Source organism: Saccostrea cucullata, unplaced genomic scaffold, assembly GCF_032062105.1.
Source record: "Saccostrea cucullata isolate Sc308-1 unplaced genomic scaffold, CSIRO_AGI_Scuc_v1 ctg2211, whole genome shotgun sequence".
Lineage (NCBI taxonomy): Eukaryota > Metazoa > Mollusca > Bivalvia > Ostreida > Ostreidae > Saccostrea > Saccostrea cuccullata.
Window position 1 is genome coordinate 97411 of NW_026940644.1, and position 15539 is coordinate 112949.

At 31.4% G+C, this 15539-nt stretch overlaps 2 protein-coding genes across 3 annotated transcripts; both read right to left on the reverse strand.

The window, feature by feature from the left end:
- Positions 1–2326: 2326 nt before the first annotated feature.
- LOC134255914 (uncharacterized) lies at positions 2327–3492 on the reverse strand. Its single transcript, XM_062738513.1, has 3 exons — positions 3356–3492; positions 2589–2991; positions 2327–2335 (listed from the first exon to the last, which is right to left on the reverse strand). Exons 1-3 carry the CDS (start codon positions 3490–3492, stop codon positions 2327–2329), a joined length of 549 nt encoding a protein of 182 aa, XP_062594497.1.
- Positions 3493–11494: 8002 nt separating this feature from the next.
- On the reverse strand, positions 11495–14887 carry LOC134255916 (uncharacterized). Of its 2 annotated transcripts, XM_062738515.1 has the most exons (5): positions 14841–14887; positions 14405–14478; positions 13891–13960; positions 13396–13543; positions 11495–12550 (listed from the first exon to the last, which is right to left on the reverse strand). In XM_062738515.1, the coding sequence occupies exons 2-5, from the start codon at positions 14463–14465 to the stop codon at positions 12500–12502; spliced, it is 330 nt and encodes a 109-aa protein (XP_062594499.1). In that variant the 5' UTR covers positions 14466–14478; positions 14841–14887; the 3' UTR covers positions 11495–12499. The 2 variants fall into 2 exon arrangements, with proteins under 2 accessions (XP_062594499.1, XP_062594498.1); XM_062738514.1 differs by lacking the exon at positions 14841–14887 and having other exon boundaries at positions 14405–14610.
- Positions 14888–15539: the final 652 nt, after the last annotated feature.

The following is a 15539-nucleotide window of genomic DNA, read 5'->3' on the forward strand; positions in this document are numbered from 1 at the left end:
ATGAAATTAGAAGTAATTTATGGAGCTTTGCAAAGAACCCTAAATTTCCATAAATTACTTCTAATTTCATATCATGTTAATGAACATTGGTATCTAAAAATGCTTTTTTCGGGATAAAAATTTCTACTTTTAATTAGACCTTTCTGAGAAGTTTAAAGAACCTTGAAGCACATTGAGAGGCATATAATGAAAATTGTTGCATGAAAAGATTTAATTTTCGAGCTTCATTTAAAGACTTTCTGAATTAAATTATAAATTAAAGAGTTGTCTTTCCTGGCTGAGGGTCGGAGTCCCTTAAAAGTTTTAGGGGCAATATAAAAACCATCTATCCTTCTGTGTTCAATAATCCAGAAGTGATAAAATAATTAGATAGATTACATGATCAGTACGTCCTGGTCCCTGCCGACAAAGCAGGTAACAATATTGTCTTCGTTTTAAGACTCATTATGCAAATTATATTTTAAAAGATCTTGTATTCAATTCTACAAGTGGTAAACCAACTTATACTCATACTTCTCTTTCTGAGGAAGAAATTCTTGAAAATCGTATGTCAGTTTTGAATATTTCTAATATTTCACAGAGCCAAAATGAATATGAACTACCCTATACCAGGGTATATACTGGATTCCGAAACTTCATAAAAATCCTTACAAACAAAGATACATTGTGGGTTCCCGTAAATGTTCAACCATGCCCCTTTCGTTACAACTCACTAAGAAATTGACAGAAATGAAGAAAAAACTTCAAGAGTACTGTGAAACAATATATCCAAAAGTGGTGTGATCAGATGTGGATACTCAAAAATTCCAAAGAAGTTTTGAACAATTTGAAATCACAAGATTTTACCAAAATCAACAGCTTAAAAACTTACGACTTTTCAACTTCATACACAACCATTCCCTGCGATAAATTAAAGTCCAGACTTTTTGATATCATTGACAGCTGCTTTTTCAGTAAAAATAGAATTCGTAAATTCTCTTACCTGGTAATTAGTCATTTGAAAAAGTATTTTGTTAAAACACACTCTGATTACACACACAAGTACTCTGAAGTTGACATAAAAAAGATGCTTGAGTTTCTGATTGACAATGTGTATGTGGTTTTTGGAGACCAGGTCTTCAAACAATCTATTGGAATTCCCATGGCTACCAACTGCGCTCCGTTATTAGCAGACCTATTTTTGTATTCATATGAAGCAGAATTTGTGCAAGATCTTATGTGTGAAAAGAAGAAAACACTTGCTGTTGCCTTCAACTCTTTATTAAGATATATCGACGACATATTGTCAATTAACAATGGTAATTTCCATTCCTACTTCGATACGACATATCCTGAAGAGCTTGAGATAAAAGATACCACAGAGTCTGACACATCTGTTTCATACTTGGATATTTTATTTGAAAAAGACGTTAATAGTAATCTAACAACAAAGCTATATGATGAACGTGATGACTTTAACTTTTCTATCGTCAACTTCCCTTACTCACGCAGCAATAAACCTTAATCACCTGCATACGAAGTGTATAAATTATATCTCAGTTGATCCCATACGCAAGAGCATGATCTACGTATGAACATTTTCTTAAAAAAGGTAAATCATTGACAAGCAAGTTGATGGAAACAAGAATATTCTTTTAAAGAAATCATTTCATAAGTTTTATGGTCGATACAATGCCCTTGTCAGCGAATACAATTTATCATTAAGTCAAATGCTGACTGACGTTTTTCGTGCTAATGGTTAGTCCATTATTTTTACATTAAATTGACGATGGATTTTTCCGTTATTTCCCGATCATGACAAGGATCACACGGCGGGTGTGACCGGTCTGCAGGGGATGCTCACTCCTTCATGGCACCTGATCCCACCTCTGATATTTTGGGAGTCCGTGTTTGCTCTGCTCCTATTTTGTATTGTTTTATGGACTTTACATTGATATTGAATACTGTTCGTTATCTCCATATCTTTCTTTCATACAGATGTATATGTAAGTTTAAATGTAAGAGCTAAGGGAATTGAATTTATATAGTTAAATAACGTTGCTTTTCTTGCTTATATGCTATGTTTTTGGATTTGTAAAAAAAAAATAATTCAAAGTTTATAGTTACCAGAAACATATCATGCCATTTTCGGAACAAAACCTTTGAAAGATAAAAAACACCCAAAAATACGCATAAGAATAAATTTATGCTCCTCAATGAATAAATATTCATTGGGATTCAGCAAGTCAAAAATAAATTCATACCAGATACATTGATAGTGATGCTACTATTAAGATATGCAATCAAATATATGTTGGAAAGGATTGAAGTACATAAAAAATTCCCACTACTTGCACTAGAAGGTAAGAAAAAATATCAGGAGACACATATAAATATACGGTTTCATTGTATAAAAAATAGGGGGTCAAAATTCTATGGGGGTCATTTTTCAACGTGTGTGGAGTCGTAGAATTACTGGTCTGGAATGTTTTTCTACAGTCGAAAAATGACCCTAATTGTCGTAGAATATTAACCCAGGGTCATTTTTTTTCTACGTAGAAAAATGATCCCCTGGTCAATATTCTACGGAGGTCACTTTTCGTCGTTACACCGGCACCTTTAACACAAAGCTCCTTCTTTATGGCTCTCCTCAGTGAATTCAGTTCCCATTGATCATCTCCTTTGTCCCGGGTAATGTTCTTCCGAATTTCTGCTGGTAGTTTGTTGTATAACATTGGAGTTAAAATTGTCCCATAGGTGGTTTCATCAGTTCCTAGAGCTTCTAATGCTCTAATGCAGCACTCCATTTTGTCGAAGAAATTTCTCAAACTGTCAGGATTAGACTTTGGGAATGGTATGTCAATTAAACTTTGGATATGGGCTTTGATGATTTTGTGATTTTGTCCGTATCTTTCAAATAAAACATCTATTGCTTGTCTGTAGTTGGTATTGGTCAAGCTGAATCCTGATACAGTGCGAAGAGCTTCTCCTCGTAGCATCGATCGTAGATAGCTAAATTTTTCAACATTAGATAAACTGTTGTTCCCATGGATGCTTGTCTCAAAACAATCCCAAAATGTTTGCCATTCAAGTAAATCTCCAGAAAAAAATGGCAGGTTTAATTTTGACAGTTTATGACTATGAATGTTAGGTTTTCCTATTTTGGATTCTACCTCTTGAAATGACGTGTTGTGCATTTATGTTAAAATTCCTGGATGTAGATTGATTAAGATTCTCAGAAGCCTTTCCATTCTTTGTCAATTCTGCTAATTTTAGTCTCAAATCTAACATGTACTCATCTGAATCTTCGATCTCCATTTAAATCTCTTCTTCTTTCTCTAATTCTCGTAAAATTTCGCTGTTGATTTTCTCTAACGTGTCCCGATCCTCCTCCAGTACCTTGATCATTTCAGCTTTTCCATTTTCATCTTCATTCTTAGAAATTCTCCTTAAAACTTTGGTAATAACTCCACGATGGCCTGAACGCTGTGCCTTTAACTTGATGACATCCATCTAGTTTGTTATTACTTTCCCACTGGTCAGGGCACCAAATGTTGAGTTAGATAGAATGAAAAACACCTCTTATCACGTTGACTTGTTTATCTAGACTAATTATTCAAACATTGCATAACATTGACGTTACCATGACGTCATAATTAAGATGACGTCATAATAGGAATATTAACTTAATGTCACATGTACTTTAACGTCACATATAGGAAGATTATCAACAACAAGTGCTGTAATTTTCTAGTTTTGAGATTAATTCAATAATTATTAAACATTTTCCAGGCAATTGAAAATTAGACTTACGTCTAAGTTTGTTTCGTGATCCTGGGGCCAGATCTGTTTTTAAAACAAAAGAAACCAATTTGATTAAAATTTTGTTCTCTTGCTTCACTTTTCAATAAATAAGAATTAAAACTAAATTAATTTTCAAAGAAGTCTTAAAGTTTCTTTACGCTTTTAGCTTTGAAATGAAATCTGTTATTCAAAGAATATACCGGTAGTTCTTTTTTTATTTAAACATTTAAAGCTCTTTACTTAGGTTTTATGGCTTTTGGTACTGTCAAGGATAAAAAAATGCTTTGATTTAAGAGAAATTGCCTACTTCTCAGAAAAGCAATCTGAAGTGAAAAGAAACATATCGTATGCAAGTATATTTATATTAATACTTATGCACTTTTCAGCTACATTTATTTCGTGCAAGCTAATACGCTTAATATAATTAACGCCTAATTGGCCGTATTTTATTTAGCCTTGATCTATATTTTACTTTATGCATATAGTACCGTTTGACATTTGCATTTGTAGTTAGCAGAAATAGAGAGTTTCGCAACTCAAAAATGAATTTCATTAAAAGTATTGTGACACATCCCATTTCATAATTAGTGAATGAGAAGTTTTTAAGTAAGAAGCTGTCGGCAAAGTGTAGACGATTTAAAAATCATTCATATTTCAGATCTTTTAATATATGCATTATGTCTTGTAACAGTCTCTTTTTGATGCTATACAAATGATTTTATTATAACCCATGTTTATTATAGAGTACATGGATTCGTTTTTAGAACAGACAGTAATAATAATTATGAATTTTTCCTTGTTTTGAGTAACAAAGAGGATATCCAGTACGTCATTATTTCATACGGAGTTTTTTTCCCTATCCATAGAATAAAATTCATAATACTATGATATAAATTACTTTAAAAAAATGAAAACCTATAAAATACGTGGATTTCTGAAAATCTTTATTTAAGGAAAAGCAGTACTTTAGAAATATAAATGCATGTAAAACATTGAATAATAAAGAAGAAAACCAGGAACACGCTTATATTTTCTGGTTTTTGTCCCTGTGATTAAATAAAAATAAAATAAAGTGCAAAGGTGTAAAATGAGTCATATAAATAAACCTCAATATCAGAATTCGATGGGTTTTGAAAGAAGACTTTGAAGTTTCAAAGGATGTGAAATAATGAGACTAAAATGAATTAGAAAAAGATTCGAATTTCAATCATATGTTGACTTAATAGTATCTGGTAATTGTTTCTTTGAAATATTAAGAGAAATGATTCCACATGCATTCATAAAATATTCATTTTAAGTCATATTTATTTCATCACTAAGTTAAGCCAAAGTTATGTAATGTCGATCTCAAGAATAAAAGTTTATTTATTTCTATATTTTAATTGTTGAAAGGCTTCCAGATTATAAAGGGCATTAACACACAAAAATAGAAACAATTAGCACTGTGTCTTTTTTAATTTCAAATAAATGTCTTTTGTATTGAGAATACCAATTAATGTGATCACCATGACCGTATTTTCCCGTATCATTTAGTGAAAAAGAATTATTGTTTGAATACAAAATGCTTTTATCAAAGGACGTTGATATAAACATCATTGAACCTTATTTGAATGCCACTTATTCTGTTTTTTTTCCCTATTTATTTTACACCTAATGTCCGCTGAATTATGAACATAAACAATCGGTTTTTGATTTTCCTAAAAACCTTTTATGGAATCTTTATTTTTACTCATGCAAATCATGTCCTGACCACACGTGAAACAATTAAAAAAAATCGTTGGATATTTTAAATTATTTTTATCCATAATCTTTGATGTAGAGGTTAACAATATATTTTATACATGATGCATGAATTTAATTGAGTGGTAGGCATAAATGCCTTTAACCCTTCTCACCATGAGAAATCATGAGAAACACTCCCCGTGAGTAAATTAAAGAAATATCTAGAATACCTCTTTAACACGGATTAAAATAAAGTTTTGATGTTCTAACAGTTACGACAGCCTTATGTATTACCAATTGTATTTTTAATTTTGAATATATGGTTTTAAAATAAACATTTCACTCCAATTGACAAAGAGACATGAAAATTACACACTTTAAAATTTTCTCTATTCAGCTATTTTATCAATTACGTAGTTCTGATAATGTTAAACATCATAACAGCTTACAGCATTGTAAAAACTCTTATGTTTCACAATTATTGTACAAATTTTAAGTCAGCATTTCGAAATTCACAAGGTTCAATGTTAAATGCCACATTTTTTTTTTTACAAAAAATATATTTGACACTCAACCTGAAAGCCGAGGTTGAGAAAAACTAAATTCTCTTGATGCAGAAATAAATTAAACTACGCGTAGATACGGTGTGTTTTATTATGTTATATTAAAGTTGGGTAGGACAGCGTGTTGAAATCCAATTCCCTTTGAATTTTGAATAGGCCCCGCCCAACTGTTTGAAGCTCTTGAAATATGTAAGTGCAAGTAGGTACATGAAGGATATGGAAATAACGAACAGTATTCAATATCAAAGTCCAAAAAAAAATACAAAATAGGAGCAGAGCAAACACGAATCTCTAAAACATCAGAGGTGGGATCAGGTGCCATGGAGAATTGAGCATCTCTTGCTGATCGGTCACACCCGCCGTGTGCACCTTGTCATGATCAGGGAATAATGGAAAAATCCGTCGTGAACTGAGTGTATAAATAATGGGCTAACAATTAGTATGAAAAACGCCAGTCAGCATTTGACTCAATGATGAATTGTATCTGCTGACAAGGTCATTGCATCGACCACAGAACTTACGAAATAATGATTTAATCGAGACTGCTGATATTCTTGATTCACCAACTTATTTGTCAATAATCTACCTCGTTTTAAAAAAATGTTAATACGTAGATCATGCTCTTGCGTTTCTAATCAACTGAGATATATAAACGCCGCATGCAGGTGATGAAGGTTTATTGCTGCATAAGTAAGAGAAGTTGGCAATAGAAAAGTTAAAGTCATCAGGTTTATCATAGAGCTGGGTTGTTACATTACCTTCACCGTCTTTTTTAAGTAAAATATCCAAATATGAAACAGATGGGTAAGACTCTGTGGTATCGCATATCTTAAGCTCCCCATGATATATCGTATAGACATAGGAATGGAAATTACCATTGTTAATTGACAATACTAGGGGTGATAAAAAGTTAGCGAACTTTCTCTATATCTACAAAACCACAATTCAGATTAGAATGATATTCGGTACACACATAGCCATAAAGAAGGTCTATCAATAGCATATGCTGAATAAGGTTTTTCTCCTTGTCTGTGATGTCACAATGTGAAAATGACGTCACTTTGTAGGTCACTGGTGAGGAAAAATGGTGGTCTCAGTCGAACTCGTTCAACAAACGACTGCACAATTTATTGTATATCTTAGAAATCCCTTTGCAGGATCATATAATAATTTGTACACAGTTTATTAAGATAAATGATTGGTGAAGGAAGGCAGATGGTTAAAAACGATACTTGTCATCTTGCCCAGTGAAAGCATGTTTGAAAAGATGTTAAGAAAAGAATTGGTTTGATTTACAACATTACATTATTCAAACAAGGAAAAAATGACAAACAAAAAGTACCGAGCTGTAAGAATTGGAAGATTACAAAACAATTTCAGTTCAAAAATGAAGATTAAATCTTCTGTTTTTGAGAATTGCATTTCCTGTTCATTTTATAAATAATCTAGAGAAAGGTCAGTGTACAGTAAACTTCCAAAAAAGTAGACAAGAGACAAGATGTCTTAACATTTCCGTCAAATGTTTTTAGCTTACTTGAACTGACAGCCCATGTGAGCTTTTTTCTGATCACCCGTTGTCCGCCCGTCTGTCTGACTTTTCACATTTTGCCTCTTTTCAAAAACTACTGTGACAATTTCAACCAAATCTGGTACAAAGCATCTTAAGTAAAGTGAACTTTCGATTGTAAAAAACTAAGGACCAATCCCTCTTACGAAGAAGAGATAATCAAGACAAATAAAAATAGTGGGGTCATTAAAAATCATCGTCCCAAGAACCACTGGTCCAGGGAAACTACCTAACAATAATACTATTCATCAAATAAAATAAATTAAATACCTTGAAATGAATTCGGCTATTCACCAGTCAAATAAGCAACGTGATAAATTATGTGGTGTTTTTTGATGAATATTTACAATTTTCAATAATTACATTTTAACAGGAGATTTTACCTTTTCCCCAAAACTGTGATTTCAGTTTTAAAAAATCAATTAATTTTTTTTTTACAATTTCAATGAAAATCAAGCTTTTCTTGTCTTAAACAGATATATGTCAAAAGCTGAGGTTCAATCGCCTGTAGATTTGATTAGCAAGACGTAAAACTGTGTTTTCTGTTCTTAATAATGCCATGGTTACAATCAACAAACTACTTTAAGATACATACGAACAAACTTTGAATCTATGCTAATAATAACAACAACCAAAAAAAAAAACACTCTAAAGATAGCTATTAATTAATTTAATTTCTTTATTTGACATATTTTCAATTAAATTGACGGTTCAAAAAAGAATAAAAGTTAGACTTAAAGAAAGGAAAAGAAATCAGTATCAATGTTTTCTATATTTACATATGTCAATGTTGAAATAAAGCTAACAATTTTCATCAGCTCTAACATGTATAAAAGAAAAATACAAGGTAGATAGTAAAAATTAGCGAAAAGCATAAGAATTAGCCTTCTTCATAATTATAGATTTGAAGATACATGAATTTTTAAATTGGCAGTTTATTGGTGATGATTTGAATCATAAAATGAAAGAAATTAAAATTTCTCAACAACCTTTGTTATAGGACAAACACTTACATGAGCTATAGCCTGTCTATCTTTTTAATTCAAAATCATGATACATGCCACTGTCATATACACTAAATTAAGAAATCAGGTATTCTGTTAAGTAGGACATGCTAATTTTTGATCATAAAACTCTATCTGAGTGACTGATATAAGTGAACGTTGATTAGATTCATTCGGTTTTCAAGGAAGAACAAAATAAAGATCAAAAGGTTATATAATCATTGGTTTGTTCCCATCTCGCCTTAACTGTAAAATTTAGCATTCCCATTTCGCCTTAGTAAGCTCTCAGGTGAATAAGGTGATGAAGATTTGAAATATTTAGCATAAAGTATTTTTGGTACTACATGTATTATTTCATTCACTGTATTCATAAATTCCCATTAATTGTTAAATTCAATCTAAAATTTCTATCATTCAACCTAGTAATAATATTTACAAATAACAAAATTCCCATTTCGCCTGAGTACTTTTTAACTTTTTCTTACATGTATTTCACAGTTAAGGCGAAATGGGAACACACCTAATCATCAAATCGTACTGAGAGTTTAATGACAAATTTTCCACTGGAATGAATTTAAGAACCCTCTCTACACTGCATAATGAAGAATTCTAAGTCTTCATTATAATTTTTTGCAGACAGGCTAATCTACTCTGAGATTTAAATTGCAATAAAAGAAATTTACAGTATATTTCGCAATGTTTAATTAATTCAAGCATTCAAAACATGTAAAGACCAAGGTAAACTAATTAAACAATGTTATTTACATGTATTTTCCCCATGGAAGTAAACAACACTGATTTCTATTTACTGATACTGTGTTGTGTTTGAACATTTTTTTCCTGGGGGTAAATGCTACGTATCATATATTGAAAATGAAATAGATAAGCTCACTATTTACATATTTATTCAATTTAATTTTCTCAATGTCTAAAAACATTTTGCATTGGTATAGAAAGGGTCGTTTAGGAGTTACAGTAATTTGTGTTGCTTTAACAAATACACTTAAAAGGCAAAGGACCAAAATGTAGTCAATACAAAATTTCTTTAAGCATATTAAATGTATCATTTTGTGAAAATTAAAATAATATCTTTGTGTTTTAGCATATCGAAACTTTATTCTTGAAGTTAGAGTTTTCAAAAAAAAATTATTTAAAGGACAATACATAATAAAAATAAATTATACCCCCCCCCAGCATTTCAGAATATGATTTAGATATTTGTGAATAATTGATTTTTTCTTTCGTATTAGATTTTATATCAACTATGTTTCCAAAATATATTGTATTATTTTTACTGTAAATGCACTCAAGGGCTAAAAAAAGTATTATGCATTTGTGAAATTAAAAACTTAAGAAAAATCTAATTAACATATCCTTAAAGTAGTCAGGTTGAGGTTGACAATGACCTTTTCAGCGACAACAATTTATCATGAAGTTAAATGCTTACTGACGTTTTTCATACTAATTGATTAATTAATTAATATACACACTGAATTGTCGACATATTTCCCCTTTATTTCCCGATCATAACAAGGGACACACGGCGTGTGTGACTGGTCGGCAAGGGATGTTCACTCCTCCATGGCACCTGATCCCACCTTTGATGTAATGGAGGTCTGTATTTGCTCTGCTCCAATATTGTATTGTTTAATGAACTTTCGAGCTTGAATTCTTTAAGTTAGCTCCACGTATTTCATTGATGTATCATATTATAAACTATACTGATATATTTACATTTCCAGTGTCTTTGTTCAAGATAAAATTTCAAATTGTAAATGTACTTTATTTCCCCATCAATGTACATTATTGGCGCGGTTCCCAAAAAACCACGTGCAGGGCGGAACAAACAGCTAGACAGTGGATTGGCGGAATCAAAGCATGTAAATATAAGGAATAACTGTCAGATTTTTCAATTTCATGACGATGATCAATCGATTGGCTTTTGTGATAATTTTATGCATAAACGCCTTCGGCGTTTATGCAAATTATCACACAACCCAATCGATTGATCACATCATGAAATCGAAAAATAAGACAGTTATTCCTTAAATAAATTCATAAAAAAGGATTATAGTAATTTAATCTTGTAACATGATACACTGAAAATATACTTCAGTAAAAACATTAATAAATAAAATAATTTAATAATGCAATTTAATTTACTTTATTCATTAGATTAAGAAATATTTAATTCATTTGATGAACATAGAAACACCGAAATATTAAATTAGCATACCTCATCAATTATGTTATTTGAATAAAACATGTGAAGTAAAAACTTGAAATAAGATTTACAATAGCTATCTCAATTTCTTAATTAAGTTAATATCTAAGCATCCTCGAAAACAACGAATTAAATGTGGCCATTATAATCTGAGATGAGAATAGGATGCCTAGAGCAAAACCAATGATTTGCAACAATTGCTGGTGTAATGAAAAATTTCAATTCATTGTAGCTTCTAAGTTATGCGTTTAATTGAAATATCTAATTATTTTTATTTATTTATTGCACATGAAAACGATTGAAGATAACATTGATCGATCTCATAAGAATACAAGCAATACAAAATGTTTGAACATAACATAGAGATGTCTAAGACATTCCAGAGGAGGGATAAGATGCCTAGGAGAAGTAAACATCCCATGTTGAATGGTCTTATACATGTATATTCATCAAGTGAATGAAGCATTCCATAGTCAAATTTAGTACAAAGCAAAGGCCTAACAATGAATATAAAATCAGCCAAAATAAGACACGGTGAAAAGTTAAATATTTTTGAAATTCCTGCAAAATTAATTTACGTTATATGTTTGAACTTTGTTTTTTTTTTTTGGGGGGGGGGGTTTCATGTTGTTAAAAGTCCCTCTCGAGATTTTTTTTTACTAATATGGGGACGCCACCACTTGCTAATTGAGAGCTGCAACTTTTTAACAAATGTTCAACGCTCAGGTTTGTTATGCCGTGCGGGATCTTTCTCATTCTAACACCTTGTACAACACGTGACCTTGGATTTTACAGTCTCATCCAAAGGACTAGTCTCCACGTCCAATAGTGGGATTCGAACCCGCGACTTCAGGATTGACTCCATACTTTGCGACTCTAGAGGAGACGCTCTAATCAATGCGCCAAGCGGGCGAAACATTAACAACATTATTTAGCGGTTGCTCCGTCTTCGCTAGCCAAGGATTTCCGATCCGAAATCTACTCTACAGTAGATTTTATATCGGAAACCCTTGGCTAGCAAAGATGCGGGTGCTCTTTCTAGCGATTTGTTAAAGATAAAACACCAAATGCAATGATAACAATAAGCGGCAATAACTTTCGAAAAAAGAGTGTTCTTAGAAACAATTTGTTGAAGCCAGAACTTTTTTTAGGATTTAATTTGGCTTATGATAATTTGCTCTTGTTTCCTAGAGTATTGACGATTTGACAATTTCATATATTAAAATCCATCCATGTTCAAAACAATGAGCATAGAATGATGAATGAATATGGAAATCATGAATAATCTTCTTCGGTCTAAAATCAGACCATTACATGTACATGTATCTAGTAAATCCATATGAAAGAAAATTGTACACTTTAGAAATTGTCATTTATACGTAACAAAATAGTAATACCTTTGTAAATTCAACAAATTTGAAAAAAACGGTTTGAAGTGTCAGTGTTCTTTGATTCAGTATATCAATTGCTCTAAATGAAAGATATTTTACTTGAGGTGATATGATTACTTTGTTAACAATTCTGATTTTTGCTTTAAACTTGACACATAGTCTAGTATTTAGTCATATTTCAGTTGAAATATTCATTCATGTGCAATAAATGAAAAATCAAGCTTTCTCAAGAGAAACACGATCATCTAGATGCTTTCTCCTGTGGATTCATCCTCTTTCCATTGCATCTCTAGCATCTGAAAAGATGACAGATTTTGAAAAAAATGACAAATGACCTAGAAATCTATAAAAAAAAAAAAAAAGAGTAAGTTTATCCTATGCAAATTCTTCAAGTCACTTTATTTTCTTTCCAAAATCAAAAAAGGAAGCAATTATTTAAAAAAAAAAGTTACATTACGCGGATCTCAGAATAAGAGCTAAGAGTTGAACATCTTTTATGAAAAATACAATATGCACACCGCGACCACGAATAACATATCGCTGTTAAGTGACATGGCTCATTTGAACATTTAATGACAAATGTATTTCAATTAAAATTGCACACATTTTTCTTATTACAAACGTTTTGCCATAATGGTATTTTTTTCTTTTTTGCATTTTAAAGCGAAAACTAAAATAGCAATATAATTTTTAATATTAATACTTAGTATGGTAAATATCAGATAAATTTATGAATTGAATGTGCTGACTTCGTTCCGAAACGATGTAATTCAAATGGTCATATTCAATCATTTAATATCAAGATGTCCATAAGCAATACTGTTCATCCGAAAAATACTGTATTTGATGCAAAACTCAATAATTAAACACTATGGCGTTGAATTAATTGTTAAAAATAAAAATATAACAATTTTATTCATTATATTTGGGAGAATTACAAATTCTGAAATTTTTACTTAAATGTTGTAACAGCCATGTGAATTTGGTGAGAATGAGTTGTCACAAAATAAAAATAGGGGAATAAAACCAAATTCTTATATGTTCACGTTTCGTTACTGCTTCAGAACTAGAAGGACCTTCAAGTTTTCCAAATTATTTCTTTTAAAATATTTTTAAAATTTCATCGATTTTAAAAACTTACCTCTATTCGTTTATTCATGTTTTGAAAGATGTTGTCTATCCGAGAATAATTTTTGATTATTGTCTCTATTCTCGAGTTTTCAATTTTAAGTTCCCTGATATAATCAACCCATAGAGTAAGTACATGCAGAACATCCTGATTCACATTTCTGAAATTGAATGAATAAAATATGTACGATATATTAAGTATATCAACAAAAAGGGCACATTTTCTCAATGTCCTTATATTTTAAAATGTATTGCTTTAATCAGAGGTGCACACTGTCAGTATTATTTTTTTAAATGAATTTTTGCTTCTAATCAATAACATATAATCATTGATACGACTTCTTTCATCCTTTTTGATAAATGGAAGCAAAGCAAAACTTTTTATTCATTGTTTTTTAAGGATGAATAATTGACATTCTTTTTTTAAATAGCACTTTTTCTCATACACTTATATTTAAATTGACAACCTAAATAATGTATAGTGAATTTATTTAATTTTAATACTTACACACAGCCAGCGTTTTGAAGATTTCCTCTGATTTGTTTGAATGCCTTTTCAAAGATTTTGCTTTCCAATACTTATAAAAAAAATAGTATAAAGTAAATGTCGAATGTCAATTATGTTTAAAGCAAGCAAGATTATATTCAAAGCAAAAATCAGACATTTCATAACTATTGATCAATTGCAAGGTGGAAGTAATAAATAAATCAAAATAAAACAAATTAAATTAATTAAAATTAATTAATCAGAATTAAAATAATTTAACAAAAACTTTTTAAGTGTTGCTGTTTTGATTGTTGTTATTTTATTTTATTTTTTTAAGTACGCCTGTTTAAATAAAAATAAAATTAAAATAAGACAAAGTTATCAATAACATAAATTTCATGAATCAGAGTTCCCATTAAGCAATTGAAAATCTTCCATATTACAAAACTTAAAAGATTAAAAACAATTTGTTATTGATTTTATTGTAAGTAGTTGCATTTCGCATTTAACAATCATTAGATGGAACAGCACGTACCTTTCCCGTTTTGCTTTTTTCTCCTAGTATATCCCAACAACTGCGATTTATCCACTCTCATCTTACAAATTTTCCTTCAAAATATTTAAAAGTTGCAAAGATTAAACACCAATACTAAATATCACTGTCAACGCCAGCTCCAATTTCAACCAATAATTTAAATTATTTTAAATGCAAATACAAATGCCCTGGAGAAATGACATGTGCAGATGTCTACATCAGCGATATAATGGTCTTTTCATTTGTTGTGGAGTTACTTGGTGTGACTGCTAATTTCTCGTTAAAACTAGAAATCGGCAGTCACTGAATATTTCTTCAAAACAAATAAAAAGACAGACGAGAGAGAGAGAGAGAGAGAGAGAGAGACCCTTTTCAAGACCTAACCCATATATTTAATTCAAAAGTGTCTTTTTCTGTCTATATATCTTCCTAATACCTTAGTCACATTTCCCGGCAGGTGGCCGTAGACCGGTGGTAATCTGTGGTGTGAGCGATGCCCTAACATCGGTCCACATCGGCCTTGTAGACCTTAAAGTATCAGTGTCACATTATCCAGCTATGGGGTATACGATGAGCAACCAATGCATTTATTGATAAAAATGACGTGGTTGCCAGCCGGACTTACAAAAGTTCAACGATGCATTGCTAATCATACTACGATGTTCCAGGGTAATCGGTTGATGTATATTACAACGCTTATACATTGGTGAACATCGTTCGTACCTCGGTAGACTATGGGCCAATGTTTGGTCGAACATTGACCAATGATCGGCTGATGTCTGTTGCTCACCACTCAACCCCTCGATGACCTCAGATTCAACGGACACTTCACCATACTCGGCCATACATCCGCTAATCCTTGAAAGATATGTTAATGATGGGTTGCCGATAAGGAGCGATGAGGGACATCGGTGGAGACATCGCTGATTTTTAAATGCAACTTATTTTCTACCAATGACCCCCACCGGTTCGCCAAATGGCCTCAGTCTATATGTGTCCGGCCGGCAACCACGCCACTTTTATCCAATCAAAGTACTCAGAAGTACAGAGAGCCAGGCTCATTTACAGAGTAGAATGAATTTCTTACATGAATCATACGTTTATATTCTGATGAAAAAAATTATTTTAAAACTAT